Genomic DNA, 10746 nt, shown 5'->3' on the forward strand with positions numbered 1-10746 from the left:
AAGTGTCAGCATGCATACACGCATTACATTAATTTCCATTCATGTGGGGGATTGTTGGATATTGGGGCCTAAATGGACCAATACGATTGTGAGGAGGAAAAATCGGAAGCCATCAATTGTTGAAAGTCGTAATTGACTTCAAAATTGAAATCTACGTTTCGCGTAGATAGATTTAGACTATTAATTTGCTCAAAACCGATTAAGGGTGAATGAGAAATTAATGTTCAAAGTCGGCCCAAAATAACGTTGGTTATTCATTAAGGAAATGCAAGGGAGAATAGTCCCACATCGGAAATTTCCGATGTGCATTCCTTACTTATTAATGATGTTGAGTTATTGGAGTTAACTCAGAAAAGTACCAGGTACTCTCTGCTCAGGGGCGAGCAGGTGCTCGCACCTGTGAGCCCGCCACCCGCACGTGCGCAATGGGCGCTTTGTAGGCGCATTGAGGAGCTTAAATTTATGCTCCAGGTGACATTGCAGTGCCTACATGGCACTCGGGTGACGTGTCAGGCTAGTACCTGACATGGCAGTGCCTATGTGGCATCCTCGTGGGCAAAGGGAGATGACTGGACAGTTGGTTGGGCGAACGGATGGCAGTCGTTGATCAACGTTGATCAAAGAAGTATGGTGGATCGCTTGTGATGCGATCTAGAGCGTTGGATCACAATGAATCACGATCTGACGGCTTGGGATGAGACATGATCTGAAGCATCGGATCAATGGATCCAGATCCGATGGCTGATAGATCTGAGAGTCACAACTCTTAGATCTGATGGATGAGATTAAAGGGGCTATGTGAAGGGTTATAACTCTTCAGTCCGGACGGCCCAGATTAATCCACCCAAAGGTCACACCCCTCCCTAAAGCCTCTTCCTTCTGTATAAATAGAACCCTCCAGATTGGAATCAAATCACTCAACTTAATCTTCTCTTCCTCAAGTATTCACTCACTCATCTTGTGCATTCAAGAGTCCAAGAAGCCTACGAGAAGGTTCGCTGGTCTCGGAAGTCGGAGTGCTACGATTCCGAGACGATTGTCGTCGTTGTATCTTGGGAACGAATTGCAACAATCCGTTAAGCACCTTAGCGGAGCAATATCGTTTACGGAGATAGTGTCGAACACTAGCCTCGACGATCAGTTTGCATACTCCGGAATTTACCGGAAACAACAGTGTTAAATTGTTGTAAGAGGCATTTTCATCTCCGGGTCATTTTTGAAGAAGAAGATAGTGAAGTTTTCATAGTTCTTGGATTAACAACCCGAGGATTGTTTATTTTCTTTTAACTAGTGTCTTTGCTAAATCGATAGTAAGAGAAAAGATTGGTTTTAATTTTGTAGGTGCCTTTAGTCTAGCTTAATTCAACCATTCGAAGCATGTTTGGTAAGTTGAGTCCCAGGAGATGTGATAAGCTGAAATAATGTAACCTAATTAATCATGTTTCTATCACAACATTGGACCAAACTAGCTGCGAAACATATTTTTAAAATTGCACCATCTGATGAATCGATGATCTAGTAATAATTAGAGCATATGACGGTTCCACTTTTTTTTTTTTTTTTTTTTTTGAGAAGATTGAAAATTAAGAAGATTAAAAATATTCAGATTTCTTCCTAAAACAATTCTTGAAAAAAAAAATGGAAAGAAAAGTCACTCTCTTGCTAGGGTTTGGTTGGGTCTAGGCCTCTAGGGGGGAGGTGATTAAAATGGATCAAACAACCCAAATTGAGTTGTCTTTGGGTTGTGATTTGCCTCCCTATAAAGGGTATTAATCCACAACCATGGCCAAACCTCACTTGTGATTCATTAATTGCAAAGAGTTCCTTTTCATCTTCGATCTTTCCTTCCACCTAAACATAGACCCGACCCCGGGCCGGGTCTGGCCCGGACCCGGCCCGGGCCCGTAACCGGGTCAACGGGCCGGTTGCCCGTTGACCCGGTTCGCCGGGTCGAACCGGAACCGGCCCGGCAAGTTGCCGGGCCGGTTCCGGTTCATTGGATGTACGCGAATAATGCGTGGTGTGATTAATTTTTTTTTTTTAACGGCTTGAACCGCCGCAACGGATATGAACCGCCGGTTAACCGTCGGTTCGCCGTTGGGAGGGTTTTTAGGTATTTTTTCAACGGTTAGGATCATTTGACCGTTTTTGATCAATGGCTATGATTTAGTGTCCATATTATCAAAACTCTATAAATAGAGAGCTTATTTCATCATTTTCACACATCTTCTCTACTCTTAATCTCATTTCGTATTCTCTAATCTCTACACGCTTTCGTTTTCAATTACAATGGAAGGAGGCCGGAGGTGCATCATCTCGAGCTCGGAAGGAAAGCAAATAATGAATGCCGGAGGAGGACCCCAACATTCAATCCACATGATGAGATCGAGCATCTTCGAATCCGACACCGACACACAAGGAAGTACCGATGCAATTACTTCTAAGGTTCGGAACTTCCTCCTCTAAAATCTTCTATTTTTACTAAACATTTTGAGAAGGTCACTCTTGGGAGAAATGCGTGCAAAATGTAAGCAATGCAATGCTTCTTCCAAACCAGCGGTGGGTCGTTGAAACGACATGTAGAAACGAAGCACCCGACGGAATATGGACTCGGCTTTTTGCAAACACAATTATCATGATTTTCGTGAACTAGCGTTAGTACCGATTCCGGTTTATTTTTATATTCGGATAATAAATTAAGAGAATCATTAGCTAAATTTGTTTCGTAGAACATCTTTCTTTTAGTTTTGGATCTAAATGCACATTTGAAGATTTTGTAAAGAATCTCTTAATCCATGTGCTAAACGTGTTCCTAGGACTACACTTACTCGTACAATTAAAAAATTAGTAAAACAAGGAAAAAGAATTTAATTGATGAATTTAGTAAATTAGATAATAAAGTTTCTTTATGTTCCGATATTTGGAGTGATCATTGGCAAACACATTCGTATATGGGTGTGACTTGCCATTGGATCGATAACTCTTGGAATCTCCAAAAAAGATTATTAGCTTATAGAGTTTTTGATGAATCACATAATGCTCATAATATCGCACAATTATTATGTTTAATTTTAGAAGAATATGGTTTAACTCATAAAATATTTTCAATATCATTAGATAATGCTAGTTCTAATACCGCTTGTATAGATGATCTAAAATTTGTTTGTCAACCTATTATTGGAGGTTTATTTTTTCATATTCGTTGTGTATGCCATGTTTTAAATTTATGTGTTCAAGATGGTTTAAAATTTTTAGAAAGTTATATTAAACCAATTAGAATTGCAATTTCTTATTTATGGTCTCATCCATCTATAATGAAACAATGGGGTAGGTTTTGTAAAATTAATGGAATGAGACCTAAAAAATTTCCACGTGATGTACCAACACGTTGGAATTCAACATACCAATTATTACAAGATTCATTTCAATATAAAGAATTATTATGTTCATTTTTTGCACAAAACACTAATACTAATATATATTTATTTTCACAACAATAGAATATTTGTAGTAGTATTTGTGAAATTTTAAAAGTATTTAATGATGCAACCGAACAACTTTCCGGTGTTTATTATCCCATTGCTCAATTAGTTTTAGAAAATTTTTCTAATATAGTATTAGTTTTAAATGAACATATTAATAATGAATCTTTATCTCCTTGCATCTTAGCTATGAAAACTAAATGGGAAAAATATTTTTATTTAATTCCTGAAATTTATTTAATTGCATTTGCTTTAGATCCTAGATTTAAATTAGAAGTTTTACAAGAAATGTTAACTTTATATTATGATGCTTTAATTCCAACTAAAGATTCTTCTTCTACAGATCCAATTAATATTATATATAATTTTATAATTTATTTATATGATATTTATAATCAATATTATGTAAAATATGGAATATAATCTAATATTTCTGAAACACAACAAACTACTAATAGTAAGTTAAAACTTACAAAAGTATAACTCTTATAAAAAGAACAGACGAAACATCCATGAGGATCCATAAATTCCACACAGGAACTTGAGAATTATTTTATGACTTCTTTTGATTTTAGTGAAGTAGATAGAAAAAATTTTGATATCATAAAGTGATGATCACAGAAGGCTTAAATCTTTCCCGTCCTCTCCGTGATCACCAAAGAAATTTTAGCTTGCTCAGTGTTAACTATTGTTGTGGAGCAGACATTATATGCTGATGAGAACATATTAGATGAACGACGATTGACTTAGTCTCTTGACTCATGGAAGCTCAAGCATTACTCAACGATTGGACTAGAGCCGAGAAAAAAAAAATCCAAGGAATGCAACTTTCTAATGACGAAGTTGAAAATTTTGATACTGAAGGAACAAATACGATGGAAACAGGAAATGGAAGTGAATAGTAACACCACTTCCTAATGTAAAAGGATTAAAATGTAAAAGAACTACGTGGGCTTTGATTCCCCTAAAGGGATACGTAGGCAACTTAAATAAGTGCAAGCCCTTTTTTTAATAAATTTTAATTTCTAATTTTTAATGTTTAATGTTTAATTTTTAATTTTTAATTTTTATTAACATATTAATCTTGAACCGTGACGAACCGTGAACCGAACCGTGAACCGACGGTTCTGAACCGTGAACCGTAACCGTCTTGGGCGGTTAAGGTTAAGGGTCGATCTGCCTGGAACCGTCGAACCGACGGTTCCGAACCGTCGAACCGTCGGTTCCGAATCGTGGTCAGGTCTACCTAAACACAGATAACTTTCTATCTAACTTCTTTCCTTTCTTTCCAACTTCCTATCCTTCACTATAAGCCAACCCTTACAATAAACATAAATAAAGGCTGGCCCAGTTCACGTGGACACCATCAGCAGATCAATCTGTCAGAATCATTAATTTCCTTACATCGCAAGTATATATATATGTCAACCTATCCTTCCTCGCATTTGCCTGCCCTCCCAAGTAAACTAAAAAAAATAAATTAATCCCATTGTTAATGAATTTGATAACCTTGTATATTAAGATAATTGAGTCACTCGAATCTAAAATGAAAATGAATTAAATTTATTTGATCGATTATTAAACTTAATAATATAATTTTATTGGTACATTTTAAATGTTTTTTATTTATCATGTTGATGATAATTTTTAACATCTTGCTCATGAATGTTTAATTAATTTACCGTCTTATATTTAAGTTAAGTAGACATAGATGGAGAATTCCGCGTGCACTCCGCGGGCAGATGGTGAATGATACAGCAATGAAAAGAAAAGAAAAAAAACAAAAAGAAGGAAAAAGAAGTCCTTTCGGAGAATAATGACTTATCTTCACTCGCACTGAACAGAGGTTTTTGCTATGAAGACGAGGGATTTTTTATGGAGGAAAAAGGTTAAGTTAAATGAGAAAGGTAGAGGGCGGTTGGCGATGTGCCAATTGGACGCGGATTCTTCGCGGCCGCCACTTTGTTTTTAATTTTGATCGCTAACGTAGGATTCCATTCCCACGCTTTTGATTGTTCTTGAGCTGGTTGCCGCGGCCGCCGCTGACGAGCCATGGAGAAGAAGACCCTGATGGCCATGGGCGGCTCGCCGAGGACGAGGCCCCTTGGCAGCCGCCCGTGGCGGTGGGCCAAGACCCTCTTCTTCCTCGCCTCCATGCTCGCCTCCCTCCTGCTCGACTGCGCCCCGCCCCTGCTCGTCGTCGTCCTCGACTTGCTCTTCCCCGCTGCTGTCGTCTCCGCTGCCGCCGCTGACTCCCCACTCTCCGCCGCTTCCATGTCCCGACAGCTCAGAAGCTTCAGCTTCCGCTCCTCCCTGGTCGACCTCCCCATCGTCTCCGCCCTCCGGTCGCTCTTAATCCTCTGTAAGTCGACCCGGAAGGGGAGTTTTTTAATTGATTAATTGCTCGCCGGAGTAAGTGTTTAGCTCTGTTTTTTTTCTCTTTATCGCTGGGCTTTTCAGGTGCTTTTCTCTCTTGCGGGGGGAGTCGGGGGGTGTACCTCTGCGTTGCCTCCGCCTGTAGCTCTGCCTCCGTCGTCTACGTCCTGCTCAAGGTCTCCAGCATGTCGTCGGCGGTCGCGGATAGTTCGCTTCCAGGAGTGGAGCCGCGGCGAGTCCTCGCTCTGGCCGCCGGCGACGATGCGGCTGCCGTGGAGATGCTGTTCTTGGCCTCGGTGGCGATGGCCATCGCGCACGTGGTGGCGGCGTACCGGACGAGCTGCAGGGAGCGGCGCAAGATGCTCGTTTACAGGATCGACGTCGAAGCGGTAACGTCAACGATCCTTAATTAATTGCTCCGATTTCTTCCTCGATTTCCGTTCAATTAAAATATTTGTTCGGAAAAACGAATCCTTCGGTTTCCTTCGCCGATCACTTCAAATCTTCAGCAAATGACTCTGTTCTCTGCAGGAACAGAGTAACATTGGCTCAAATTATTCATCAAAAACACTGTAATTAGTCACCTAATGATGATGCATTCTAATTAATTACTTGCGGATTAATTGCATCAACTAATTCAGTAAACTTTTGGTCAAACATTCTGCAGGTAAAAGTAAAAGGAGGACTAATCAAAGGGGACATCAAACTATGAGGGAGTTGTAGTTGATGGAATACAACACACTACAATTTTCTGTTGCCAATTGAAGGTTTTACCTTTCACAAAGTGATCAATTTTGTTGAGCAAACAACAAAAATATGATCAATGTTTTTGGATAGTTTTACCTTGTGTAGTTATGTGAAATATTGTACACTTTTATGTGCCTCATTTGAGAGCTGTGTGTAAGCTCTCCAGCCCATAAGCAATGTATATACCCCTTTATTTCATTTTTTTAAAAGACAAATATTTTAACATAGGGATACCTTTGATTATCATTTTATTATTTTGGGGGATTACTTTTTCAAGGAAAATGTTTTATTAAAAAAATTAGATAAGTATAAAATTCATGGTCACTATTTGTGTATTCTTAGAAAATAAATGAGATAAGAAGATATTTTACTAAGTAAATTATCAAAAATTATAATATTTTAATATTGGATCAACACATTTAAGAACTTGAAGACAATTCAAATCTTATATTATTTTTAGGGCATGTATGATGTGTGTAAGCCTAGGTAGAAGATAAAACTACTAAGAAATTAATTACTTTTGAAGTCTTATAACTTGGTAATGTACTTGACTCGGTCGATGTCTCAGAGCAACTTAATTATAAATTAAGCTTATAAGTTAATCAAGAGGAATGTGGGCATGAATCGATGATCCAGAAATCAATTAACATCACAATAATCTATATATACTCCATGATCAACAGGTATGAGTGCATGTCTAAACAACAAGCGTTGACTCGTTAATCTTCAATTAATCACCTTAATTACCTCCATTATTAGACTTGTAATCGATTTAATTATCACCCCGCCAAGTCTCGCAGCAACTGATGAGCTCCCATGAGGTCAGCGTGCTCTCCGCCGCCATCGTGCTGCTGCAGGCCGAGCGTCAGCGACACGCCGCCGCCACCGCCGCCGTAGGACGCGAAGTCGATGTCGACGACGCCGAAGCTCTCGCTAGGGTTTCGGGAGCCCTTGCTGCCGCCGTCGCGGCCACTTATGACCCAGGAGAGCGAGTCCGGGTCGGGCAGCTGCAGCTGCCCTGCTCCCGGCTTCTGCTCCTCATCCATCTCCACTAGTTCAGTCGTTTGCATGAACTCCTCGTCCTTTGTTTCTTCCATGTACATCTCTTCCACCATGGGCTTCCATAGCCGTACCCGAGCGTTAATGAACCAATTTGATACCTGTGATCATAATTACAATTATAAGAAAGATCAAAGCCGACTGACCGAAAGAGAAAGGGAGAGTTAAATATATTTGCACCTGACTCCTGGAGAGTCCAGTTTTACGAGCTAATATATGTTTATCAACGTCGCTAGGATACCTGCAGATTATAATCAATTAATCAATTTGATTTGCTCGAAGAAGTGTGGCTGCATGTGTTGTATGTGAAGCATGTCAAGAACTAACTAGGTTGAGCATGTTAAATATTCTGTCATATGAAGAAAAAGAAGATGATGATGATGAAATTATAATGTGTAATTATTACGGGTGGAGGAAGTGCTCGAAGAGCCATGCACGGAGGACGGCGACGGAGCGTTCGGGGAGTCCCCTCTGCGGCCGCCAGGGGTGGCTCTCCATCACGCCGGGGTGCTGCCGGAGGCACCGGTCGATCAGCTTCAGCCTCGGCGTCTCGCCGCGGGTGGTCCCTGCCGCGACCGCGCGATCGTCCTTCTCCCTCATCGCCTGCACCTGCTCTGCGATCCCGTCGCGCAGGCACCGGAAGTGCCTCGACATCACCTTGGACGCCAAGGTGGAGTACACCGCCGCCGATCCCTCGCCGGTCACCGCCTCGAACGACGACACCAGAGCGAGCATTTGCTCGCGATACCGCCTGTACCCACTGTCCACCTAAAATCAAAATCAAACCGAATTAATCAATCTAAAGTAATTAGGGTTAGCGAATTCAAGAGAGGGGGATATGGTGGGGCGATGATAGAGGAGGGATGGAGGGCCTGCAGCCTGCAGGCCTAGATGGAAAGGAATAGATGTTTCCTGCAGTTCAGACGCAGCACTGCACCAATGACAGCCACTACTGCTGCTACTACTGCCCTACTGCATGCATAATTGAACTCGGATAGATTCATCATCAACTCTATTTAACTTAATTACGCCAATTAATCCACCGGTTCTATCCCATGAAAATTCCAGAATAAATCGTAAATTAAAGTTATAAGACTCGGATTCTTTGATGTTTGAAAAATTGAAAAAGTCACCTTGCCGCAGCACCAATGCCCCGGTGTAAAATCCAGGTATACGATTACTACACACTTCTAGTGCAAATCTGGTGGGTGGCCTTTCAATTCTATCTCTCAGTCTCAGACCTACCGTTACCAATCAATTATGTCCTTGCTGTGATAGCCGGGAATTTGGACATCGATTATATGGGGGGAAGAAAAGGGGGTTGAATTGATCGTGGTCATCACCTCTTGGAGCATGGCTATGAGTTTGGCCTTCCGCGCTTGAAGCTCGTGGATGGTGGAGGTGTAGAGAGCTGATTTGTTGATGGGATTGGAGGAGGTAGAGGGCGCCCTTCCTGCCTCCCAGTGAGGATTGCTTTTGCCGGCCATGGGCTTGGATGCTCCGCCGGCGCCGGCGGTTTTGAGATTGCAGAACTCGTTCAGTAGCTCGCGAGCTGGGATCAAGAACTTGGAGTTCTTCAGCAGCGGGGGCGGAGGATAATTGGTTAGGGCGTGGTTAGGGGGTGGTGGCGCCGCCTCGAACAGAAACCTCGCTGAGGAGGAGGAGGAGGAGGATTCGACGTGGAGGAGCATCCGATTCTGCGGCGCTGCCGGCCACGGGAACAACAGATTATTCTCGCTGATCAGCGGCGGCGACACGGAGCAGCTGGCGGCGGCGACAGCAGCGGCCGTCGGGGGGAAGAAGGCTCGCCCCATGATGTCGATTCCTGCAGCCGTCGCTTGTTGCAGGCCGTACGGCTCCTGGCTCGACTGAAGCCCCCGCATCGCGCCGGCGCCGGAGGAGAAATCGGCGTAACCCAAGGTCTGACGATGAGTCGAGTGATCATAAGCCATCAAGAACTAATCCTGCGCGCTATGAAAAACATAAAAAAAAAAATCTAAATATGGATTATAACTGAAGCACAGAGATGATATATTAAAGATCTCGCTGAAGATTAACCTTTCCAGTGAATTTAAATACGAGAATCAAGCAGTAGCGCTTTTCCTCTACATCAAATCTAATCTATGAAATACAGAGGAAGAAATAAAGAAAGGGCACAAAGATCGATCGTATAAGAAAGGAGGTTATAGGAAGCATTAACATAGATCCTTAGCAAAAGCCTCTCCTTTATTCTTTCTTTCTTTCTCTCTTGGCATTCAGTAAAACGACTTGCTCAACAGCCGCCGCATGGCCATGCATCCTCCACCCTTTTTCTTATTGCATCTTTTGTCGAGTGGCAGATCAGGGATCGGCACGAATCCTAACTCCTCCTTTCTCTCTTTCTCACAACTTTTCAGATGTGCTCTACTTCTCCACCGCAGACGCGCAGAGACAGCGAGTCAGTCTGTCTGTGCGCGGGAGAGAGACAGAGAGAACCGACTAACGAATGAACTGAGGAGAGGAAGAAGAAGAGGAGCAGGAAAAGCAGGAAAGCAGGGGGTGTGGTCCTCGCCTTCAAACTAATTCCCATTAAAACGCCAATGGGAAAAACAGCAGAGGACCACCCCCAAAAGCCTGGGACCGCATCTTCTTCTTATGCCATGCCATTTTTCACTTCTTCCTCTTCCTTCTTTTTTAATTTCTCCTCTCGTCGATCGCTAGTGGTCCACGTTTCCCACCTCGTACCCTGTTTTTTTCTAATACACGATCAACGCTAACTAAACACGTCTTAATTTCGTCTTCCTGGCGTCATCTTCCTTCTTCGGATTGTCTTCCTCTGGATGTTTTTTTCAACATGTAAATTCTCCATATTTAAACCCAGCCCATTGATAACTAACTCATCACGCTTGTCTTTTTGCCGGTGTAAGCTAATGGGAGAAAGGCATTTCTGCGTGGGCTACTATATACGCCCTCTGATCTGAATGCTTTGTTACGTATATGTAATGGAAAATAGGTGAAAGAAAAAATAAATTTTATTACGAATGAAATTTATTTTTATATTGAGAATTTAAGGTTCATTTATATTGATTCACATAAATTGATA

At 42.0% G+C, this 10746-nt stretch overlaps 2 protein-coding genes across 4 annotated transcripts; one reads left to right on the plus strand and one right to left on the minus strand.

Annotated features, from left to right (window-relative positions):
• Nucleotides 1-5356: 5356 nt before the first annotated feature.
• Nucleotides 5357-6820, plus strand: LOC121992875. The gene is made up of 3 exons (XM_042547488.1): nucleotides 5357-5844; nucleotides 5943-6247; nucleotides 6526-6820. The coding sequence occupies exons 1-3, from the start codon at nucleotides 5535-5537 to the stop codon at nucleotides 6568-6570; spliced, it is 660 nt and encodes a 219-aa protein (XP_042403422.1). The 5' UTR covers nucleotides 5357-5534; the 3' UTR covers nucleotides 6571-6820.
• On the minus strand, nucleotides 6245-10361 carry LOC121992874 (homeobox protein BEL1 homolog). 3 transcript variants are annotated; one of them, XM_042547487.1, is made up of 5 exons: nucleotides 9008-10361; nucleotides 8071-8432; nucleotides 7845-7905; nucleotides 7353-7765; nucleotides 6245-6383 (listed from the first exon to the last, which is right to left on the minus strand). In XM_042547487.1, the coding sequence occupies exons 1-4, from the start codon at nucleotides 9614-9616 to the stop codon at nucleotides 7385-7387; spliced, it is 1413 nt and encodes a 470-aa protein (XP_042403421.1). In that variant the 5' UTR covers nucleotides 9617-10361; the 3' UTR covers nucleotides 6245-6383; nucleotides 7353-7384. The 3 variants fall into 3 exon arrangements, with proteins under 3 accessions (XP_042403421.1, XP_042403417.1, XP_042403420.1); XM_042547483.1 differs by lacking the exon at nucleotides 6245-6383 and having other exon boundaries at nucleotides 7245-7765; nucleotides 9008-9628; nucleotides 9723-10360; XM_042547486.1 differs by lacking the exon at nucleotides 6245-6383 and having other exon boundaries at nucleotides 7245-7765; nucleotides 9008-9635; nucleotides 9723-10360.
• Nucleotides 10362-10746: the final 385 nt, after the last annotated feature.

This window comes from Zingiber officinale, chromosome 6B, assembly GCF_018446385.1.
Source record: "Zingiber officinale cultivar Zhangliang chromosome 6B, Zo_v1.1, whole genome shotgun sequence".
Taxonomy (NCBI): Eukaryota; Viridiplantae; Streptophyta; class Magnoliopsida; order Zingiberales; family Zingiberaceae; genus Zingiber; species Zingiber officinale.

Excerpts from the sequence above, each read along its gene's own strand:
- LOC121992874 (XM_042547487.1), bottom strand. The coding sequence starts at position 9,616 with ATGGCTTATGATCACTCGACTCATCGTCAGACCTTGGGTTACGCCGAT. Across the intron at positions 8,433-9,007 it reads TCATAGCCATGCTCCAAGAG|GTGGACAGTGGGTACAGGCG; the intron begins GTGATGACCACG and ends TTTTGATTTTAG. Across the intron at positions 7,766-7,844 it reads CTGGACTCTCCAGGAGTCAG|GTATCAAATTGGTTCATTAA; the intron begins GTGCAAATATAT and ends TTATGATCACAG.
- LOC121992875 (XM_042547488.1), top strand. The coding sequence starts at position 5,535 with ATGGAGAAGAAGACCCTGATGGCCATGGGCGGCTCGCCGAGGACGAGG. Across the intron at positions 5,845-5,942 it reads CCGGTCGCTCTTAATCCTCT|GTGCTTTTCTCTCTTGCGGG; the intron begins GTAAGTCGACCC and ends TGGGCTTTTCAG. Across the intron at positions 6,248-6,525 it reads ACAGGATCGACGTCGAAGCG|GTAAAAGTAAAAGGAGGACT; the intron begins GTAACGTCAACG and ends AACATTCTGCAG.